This window comes from Aedes albopictus, chromosome 3, assembly GCF_035046485.1.
Source record: "Aedes albopictus strain Foshan chromosome 3, AalbF5, whole genome shotgun sequence".
Classification (NCBI taxonomy): Eukaryota; Metazoa; Arthropoda; class Insecta; order Diptera; family Culicidae; genus Aedes; species Aedes albopictus.
Window position 1 is genome coordinate 290648121 of NC_085138.1, and position 9095 is coordinate 290657215.

Here is a 9095-nt window from a genome sequence, read left to right on the forward strand (position 1 = left end):
TGCTGAAAATGCGGTATGAATCATGGTTACAATGTGTTCGATTGGGGCATTCTATTTTAACGGTTAAATGTATCTTATGTATGCTGATTTCTTAATTTAAATACACCGAAACCTCCTTTCATGCAGATTTATTTCATTTAATTAATATAACTTACTTAACATCAAATTCATAATATTACTGAATCAACGATTTGCCGCCATAATACTCGATTTGCAGCTGCAGTTCTTCAACGTCGGTCACGCCCAACACTCGCCAGATCACGCTCCACCTGGTCCGCCCATCGTGCTCTATGCGCTCTACGCCTTCTTGTACCAACCGGATGGTTAGCAAACACCAACTTTGCAGGGCTGTTGTCCGGCATTCTTGCAACATGCCCTGCCCACCGTATCCGTCCAGCTTTAGCCACTTTCAGGATGTTGGGTTCACCGTAGAGTGCAGCGAGCTCGTGGTTCATCCTTCTCCGCCACACACCCCGTTCTCCTGCACACCGCCAAAGATCGTCCTTAGCACGCGTCGCTCGAAAACTCCGAGTGCTTGAAGGTCCTCCTCAAGCATCGTCCATGTTAGAGAACCATCGGTCTTATTATCGTATTGTACATGGTACATTTGGTGCGTGGGTGAATCTTTTTTGACCGCAGTTTCTGCTGGAGCCCATAGTAGGCACGACTTCCACTGATGATGCGTCTTCGTATTTCACGGCCCACGTTATTATCGGCCGTTAGCAAGGAACCGAGATAGACGAATTCCCAACTAACAATAACTCATTTTACAAACACCTTTACGACGAATTGATTCAGCATGATGCTGAATAACATTTGGATAATTTTCAGGCACAACCTTTGTTCGGGTTTTGTTCACACAAATTTGGAGAAACTAAAAAGCTGAGTGTTGTGTACCAACTGAACTGTTTGTTGTTAAATCGTTTTGCAACTATATAGTAAAGCTGTTATTCAGCTTTAGCAAAAATGATAAAAAGTAAACAAAATGCAATTTTTTTTCAATTTCCACGAGAGTTTATAATTGGAACTCAATGCTGTGAACAAATATTGTGAAATAATAACTACACATAAATTTACCTAAATCCAGATTCGAACTCGAGACCCGTCGATTGCCAGCCGCATGCCTTCCTATCTGCGCCATCCTAGAGATGATGAATTGCAGCGCCCAAATCAAAACATAAACTTCCCGTGGTTTAATAATGATCAGACTTCGACTCCTATTCAGCAGTGGTGAATTAGCACAGACATTATGGTTAGCGACTGAACAACAGTTTAATTCAGCTGTTGTTCAGTAAAAAACACGTGTTTTTTTTATCATGTACTCTGAGTCGAAGTATGACGAAACAAAAGCGCTTATTTGACTAGAGAAAAACACATTAAACAGATACATGTGCTAATTTTTACATGAACTTAACAAGAAGCATAAAAAAAGTCTTGTTAAACTATGTTGTAAAGGAATCACTGCGGGTCGAATAAAAATCTTATTAAACGCTTGAAAAGTGTTTAAAATTATCATTGTTAATACCAATACGAAAAGTTGAACATTGGATACCTTTTCAATTGAAATAGCATTTGCTCAGTAATGTGTACAGCATGATTTTAGTTCAGCTATAATAACTATTATACAGCAACAATTCAGCATGCATGCTTGTTTGCGGCTGGCGATTGTTAGTTGGGTTCTTCTACCACCTCGAAAGTATCCCCGTCTATCGTAACATATTGCTGCCAAGGCTTGTCCTGTCTCGCTCAGTCCCACCTACCAGCATGTACTTTGTCTTCGCCGCATTCACCACCAGTCCGACCTTTGCTGCTTCACGTTTCAGGCGGGTGTACAGTTCTGCCACCGTTCCAAATGTTCTAGCAATAATATCCATGTCATCTGCAAAACAGACGAATTGGCCGGATTTCGTGAAGATCGTACCCCGGCTGTTGAGCCCGACTCATCGCATAACACCTTCCAGGACGATGTTGAGGAGTAGGCATGAGAGTCCACCACCTTGTCGCAGTCCCCGTCGAGATTCGAATGAACTGGATAGTTCACCCGAAATGGAGGATTTGCCATACGGTGAAGATCTGGTCCGTTGTCGACCGGACGTCGATGAAACCGGCTTGGTAACTTCCCACGAACGACGGTATCGCAGCAGAACTTATCAAGATAGGCTCGGAAAAGTTGGTCACCTGTCTGCATCAGTTAGTAATCAAGATCTGGGAAACCAACAGCTACCGGAGGAGTGGAAGGAAGGGATAATCTTTCCCATCCACAAGAAAGGCGACAAGCGAATGTGTGAGAACTTTCGAGCGATCCCCATTTTGAATGCCGCCTACAAAGTGCTATCCCAGATCATCTTCCGTCGTCTTTCACCTAAAGTAAATGAGTTCATGGGAAGTTACCAAGCCGGTTTCATCGACGGCCGGTCGGCAACGGACCAGATCTTCACCGTACGGCAAATCCTCCAGAAATGCCGTGAATACCAGGTCCCAACACACCACCTGTTCATCGACTTCAAAGCGGCATACGACAGTATCGACCGCACAGAGCTATGGAAAATCATGGGCGAGAACAGCTTTCCCAGGAAGCTTACCAGACTCATAGAGTACAGCGTCCCTTACCTCCGGTCTCAGAGCTGAAAAAAAAAAAACAGTCGAAAGCTTACCTCCTTCATTATCCTTTGGGGAATTGTGCTTCCCGAACTTCGTCCTCTCTGTGGTACCAGGTGAATCCTGCGGTTTGTTTCCCCCGTTGTTCTTAGGGGAATAAGAGGTTAGTCCCTTGTCCGTCCCTCTTCCAATCTTGGTCCGCCGGTTCTAGGCTTACCAAGACTTCCACAACGACAGGGCCTTGACTACCACGTCCGCTAGTTGGAAATGCCGGGGAATAGGCGCCATGTCCTTTTTGCGTCCCAGGAACAACAATTGCGTCCGGATACCAGGGGTTGTCCACCAGTTCCGGTAGGGTGGTGGGGGTGTGGCATCCGCACTGACGGGGCCCCGGCTATCCTTGACTCCTGTTGTCGTGGTAGGTACTATTCGTTGATTCATAAGTTGGTGGCTGCAGTGTGGGGATCAGTGGCTGCTCAGTCGACTCTTGATGTACAGTTGTTTGAATGTGGGATTTCAGTGATGATGATGATAAAAATATACAAGATCGATAGCTTGTAGAGGACTTGGCGTGAGCGTAATTACGTTAATTTCTTCGCTTTTCCACCTCTCCTGTGGTGTTCCTTTTTCCGCATTGAATCGGTGGAAGGAGGGTTGCAATCGCCCGAAGAACAACTGTGGTCAGAATTAGAATGGACCATTTTGGAGGGGATGGATATGTGAGAATCGTTGGATGTTCCTGTGGCCTTCACTAAACATTACTATTCTGAGGGTCAATTTAAATACACAACGCTACTAAATTTGTGCAGACTGATTTTCGTTTCCATTCAACAGAATTATGTTGTCAATTTTACCATGGACTCGATTTACGATTAAAAAAGTTTCTGTTGGCAACCGGATTCGAACCAAGAACCTTGACATCACCAGGCCAAGGAATTGGCATCCCTACCCCACCAATGCAATGTTTTCGTAGCCAGCATAACTGCGGCTCAAGCGTGAGGCTCAAGCTGACAACCTATCTTTTAACACAGGAGCATAGTTTTAATGCTCGGTAAGAAAACAAGAAGACCATAACAGTCCCCTGCACCAGGCTTGCACGATACCACTCGGCTATCGAACCGGTTGATGTTAGAACATTTTTATGCTTGTCATTACTGCAAGCCGCCTTTCAGTGTTGGGAATAGCAGAAATCATACTGTGAGCGGATGCGTTTTCGTCATTAGTTTCGTCGGTCCTTTACAAAGTAATCAATCATAATCCGGCTAAGGGGAAGGTTCACGCGAGTCTTCGATGGCAGCAGACAGGTTTCCGTGACAATCGTATGTGAACCATATTGTTGCGTTCCTTATCGTCTTTGAGCAAATCAATGAACTCCAAGGGTGTTTATTCATTACGAAAATGCTATAGACTGTCTAAAACACGAAAACATTTGGGAAGTCCTTATACGCAAGGGTATTCCAGACCACATCATCGACCTCATTGAAGCACAGGACGAGGTGTTTATCGATCGATCGATCGATGAAATGACTGATAACGTTGCTTCCTTAGTTCAACAGCACTCTGATATGCAGAGTAAACTCGGTGATTCTACCGATCACTCCGCGGCAGCAGGGCTTACCATCATCGTCAACAAGACCAAATCGTTGGATGTAAACACGGTCAACCCTTCCACGGTAGCTTTACGGTAGCTGGACAGTGGACAAGCAATGCATAATGTTAAAAGCTTCCAATATCTTGATAGCCAAATGTAGGCCGATGATGGTGGCATCAAGACCGACGCCTTGTAGGTACAAGGATCAAAAAGGTGAGGGCTACTTCTTCGAGTTTGTAGTGTGTATACCTAGGTCTCCATTACACAGAAATGACGTCCCAGTTTGCTGCCAGAAAGTGACAACACTACAGAAATGTTCAACACCGTCGCTTTCCTTGGAAACGGAAAAAGAACATTTCTGTCTTGACAAATGTGAAAAAAAGGCTAGACATTTCAGGCCAAACATGTCTAAAGGTCCTATCTGCAGGAGAGAGGCTCTCTTTGGTTTCTCTCTCTTTCGTTGATATCTCAGCTGTTTATTTGTATTATGATTGTATTGCATTGAACGATGGTCAAAACAGTCGTCTTTTGATTTGTACTGCAAAAATAGTTGAAAAGTGTACCATTACATTGTACTTTCGGCTGTACACCAGTAAAACCTGGTGTGTATCAGTGGAGAACACACAACGACTGCAAGTTTTCATCAACAGATGATTGCGGCATAAAATTCATGCATGGTGGCCTGACAATTGGACCTCCAAGCGTTGTGGATCGTCGATGTCATCAAAAGCCGATAGCAACAGAAATTCGGGAGTGAAAATGGAGGTGGGTCGGCCACATTCTTCGCAGAGATCGAAACGAAATCTGTAAGAAATTGTTAAACTGGAACCCGGTAGCACATCGCAGGAAAGGCAGATTAGATGTTCATGGCGGCGAAGCCTCATCTAAGAAATGAAGGAAGTCGACAGAGATTTGTCCTGGCCTCAGGTCAAGGCAAGGCGGGAAATCGATCAGAGATCTTGCACTTCGGCCCTTTGTATCATCATTGATACTCAGGCCTGAAAATATGTATGGATATAATAATCATGTGTGTTTGAAAATAGAACATTGACATTTTCACTACGAATGTAAATGTTTAGAAAAAAAAACATCGTAAATTCCACAACCCACACACAATTTGGTCTTTGACTGATTACAAATGTCAATACTACAATCGCAACATACGCTTTGAAAATCCCCGATATGAGGAGTGCTATCTCAGCAGGTGCAGCACTTGTCCAAATTAGTTTTATTGCCAGTTCAGTTGTAACCTGAAATCGCAATGCACTGCACTGCCATCTGGGCGTGCGCTGTTGACATGACATACAACCAACCTGGTACCACCAGGTAAATTGTTTACCATTCTTGCTCGGTATTGTTTACTCCATGTTACTGATAAAATCCATTATTTTCGCTGTATCAAATCAATCAAGCTTTGGAGCTCACATAACCGTCGGCGGGAAGTACTGTGCGGTAATATCTTGATTGATATGCATATTTGTGTAAAATCGATGTTTAAGTAGATGACGAAGAACTTTATTTTCGTATTGTTTTTAAAGCTATGCTTATGGCATCATTTCGAGGCTAGCTAACTGCCATGGTATTGACTTTTTTTAAATTTTTAACCTTATTTTAAAGCAGCTTTTGCAGTGCCAGAATCGCTAGAACACTTGCAAACAAAGCCGGAGCAAGGCGTGTCATGTGAGCGGCATTCTGATCGGCGACCTTAATACCGATTTTGGTGTCCTTCAGCTGGCAGCCGTTGAAGTCGGACGCTCTGTTCGGGCGGATTACGACTTGGTCCTTGAACGTAACTGAGGGAGAGAGAGAGGGAATCATTATTTGGACCGAAATTTTAGTAATATATGGAAGAATCTACTTACCAAAGCAAGAGTCGCAAGCGCTGAGCTCCACGCCGTCAACGGTTATTTTAGCAAGATTTGTATTTAATTGGTGCTTTAGACCAAACGTAATGTCAGTGGTTTTGATGTCCAAATAGAATTTAATTCCCAAGTAGTTAATTTCAGGAATGTAGAGTCGGCTAGTTCCGGGCAGCAGTAATGGCTTCGTGATAACCATTTCCCCATTGCGTAGGCGAACACCAGCGTAGCCGTTGATGACGGACTGCAGGAAACCACCGGCTCCTGTTATGAAATTACCGGCACCATCGGTTCCGTCTCCGTTCTCGCTCCAAACGTTGTACGGAGCTCGCATGTACTGTTGGTAGCTCTTGGTGAACATTTGCTCTGCTTCCTGCATCTGTCCTAGCTCGAGATGGCCAATGGTATGCATAGCCCACGTCATGGCGGGGCCATTAGAGCGAGTTACCTGGCTGTAAATCGCCAAGTTGTTGGCTTTCGTTGAATTGTCCATTTGGAATTCTAGAGGATAACCGAGGAGAACAACATCAGCCTGTTTGATCAAGGTTCCTTGCTGGTAACCTTCGAATTGCGGGAAGAAGTCCTTCTCTTTGTCATGTAGCAGCGTCATTCCTTTGCCAACTTCAGTGAATTGAGCACGCTCTTCTCTGGTAGCTCCTACAATCCCTTCACATAGACAACCGGCGAACTCTCCAAACATGAGGTTATGAGCGGCCACCACATTGGTGAATGGGTTATTGCTGACGTTGTGGTGATCTTCATCAGGACCCATGATACGATGGATGTCGTAGAGGTCAGTAACGTTGTTGTATTCGACACGACTTCTCCAGAACTTGGCGGTTTCGTACGCCAGCCGGCAACCTTCCGTGCGCATCCATTCCACGTCTTCGGTTGCATAGAAGTACTGTCTAGCGGCGAAAGCTATGTCAGCTGTAATGTGGTGTTGGTACTCTACGACTTCCGGACAGCATTCTGGAGTTGTTTCCGTACCTGTGAAAGCTGATTCCCATGGGAATTGCCAACCGTCATATTCGTTTTTCTTGGCAATATCTACGGCCGCTTGGTGAACTACGGTTCGGTAACGCAGCAGTTTTCGAGCGTTCTGAGGATCCATCAGCAAGATCGGTGGGTACATCCATATTTCTGTATCCCAGAAGCTGTGGCCTTGGTACTCCATCAGCTCTTCTCCGCCACGCCCCAAACCGGAAGGTGAAAGACCATAGAACGGATAGCTGCTAATCTGGTTGGTATAAGTGGACGGTAGTGAACTGGACAGGTAGAACGAACTTGCTCTTAGCACTCGATCAAGGTTATCATTTCCTTCTACCGTGATTCCATATCGTTCCCACACACGTTCCATTTCACGGAAGTGGAACGATTCAACACTGGATGGCATCATAGAACGAAGTTCGGTTTCCGCCTCAATTGTCGAGTGCGCAAACACAGTGAAGAAGTAGAACTCTTCTGCGGTTTTGTCTATGGTCAGCTGCATTTGTCGAAGAGCAGGATAGTACACACAGACATCATGCCCGTATTGTTGGTAACGGCTGTCTTCCACCACGTTAGTTTTACCACACACTCGATCATAGGTTACATCATTCACTAACACCACCTGCGGCAGACCGAAAGTGATGTCCACACTGGGAAGCCCTTCACGTCGATCAAGATTCACGGTGATGAGGCTCTGGGAGTTCAGTCGCTGAATGCGCACCTTGTTGACGATCGCCTTGTCATAGTACCGATTGGGATAAACATCATGCACGATACGGAAGCTTCCCAATGGGTCTTCGTACACAGTACGGAACATATTATTCTTCATGTCCAATTGGTAAGAGCACCCGGTCGGCTCGGCAAGGCTGCTTGAACAGTAGGGCATCTGGAGGTTTGCATAGTTGGGAATACGGGCTCGATGACTCAGGCCTTGCTGACCGTTGTAGACTCCGTTCATGTGTACGGCATCGCCGTAGACTACAAAAGCAATGTTTCCGTTGGCTAGGGTAGGAGTGACGGCTTTGGCGGGTAGGCTACATGGGAGAGATATACGATTATTGATTAGTACTGTGAGAATTTAAGGTGGTTATCTTATCACGAGTATGAAGATATGACTTATGACCATCATGGTCTGTAGCTAATCCTATTCGCTTATTGGGGTTTCGAATGGTAACTTAGTATTTAAGTTTTGGCTGAAATTTAAATCATTTGAAAATGCTAGATACTTCAAAAGGTCTTCAGAATTAGAAATTTGATAGATCGAGTTAGAAATAGCTCTTTAAATTGTTTAAATTTTACTACGCTTCCAAACCACTATGGTACACTTGTCCTCAAAAAGTTCAATTATGACTTCGATATGCACACGGATTACTCACCGGTTGGCTGTGAAGAGGAAATTCGCATCGTTTCCGCAAACGGTCGTGGTACCGATGGTAACCAGTATCGCCACCACCAAGGGGGCAACTCTGGTAGAATGGAACATTGTCTCGCTATCAATGTCCACCTGTGTCAAATGCCGGTGGTGGGTGGGATGATTTTGACACCTGTCGCCGTTCGTGTTTCGTTTCAGACTGAGCTTGCTGAACAACTGGATCGTTCGTATTTCTAGCTGTTTTGCTTGGGCGGCGGTGTGCAATTGACTAAATGACATGATAAGGAACCCTTCCCGTCCGGCAAAACTTTATCATCGGTGACGACTATTCGCATTCGGGTCATGACGTTATCCATGCGACCAAGGGCCCAAACAAAACTTTAGTGTATGTAGGCAATCAGTGACGTCGACAGTCATAGACGAAAACTACCCGTCATAAATATCGATTCTTATTTAAGTAGTACAACATCTAACAATTCGAGTATAAGATATCATCTAGAATAGCTAAAAAATTTCAATAATCTACAAAAGATGTCGTTCAGTTTGCTGAAGACGTTGCTTTTCCAGATGAATAGGATTCAGAGATTCTTAAGTTTTGGAGACAATCAATTGAGTCTTCTTACGACTTCATACTTATGACGGGTAGTGTGTTGAGGCACGTTACAAAATGCTTTACTGCTACCAG

At 44.6% G+C, this 9095-nt stretch overlaps 1 protein-coding gene across 1 annotated transcript; it reads right to left on the reverse strand.

Moving 5' to 3' along the window:
* Positions 1–5516: 5516 nt before the first annotated feature.
* Positions 5517–8727, reverse strand: LOC115266210 (protein-glucosylgalactosylhydroxylysine glucosidase-like). Its single transcript, XM_062861240.1, has 3 exons — positions 8415–8727; positions 6052–8072; positions 5517–5982 (listed from the first exon to the last, which is right to left on the reverse strand). Exons 1-3 carry the CDS (start codon positions 8687–8689, stop codon positions 5801–5803), a joined length of 2478 nt encoding a protein of 825 aa, XP_062717224.1. The 5' UTR covers positions 8690–8727; the 3' UTR covers positions 5517–5800.
* Between the last annotated feature and the right edge of the window lie 368 nt (positions 8728–9095).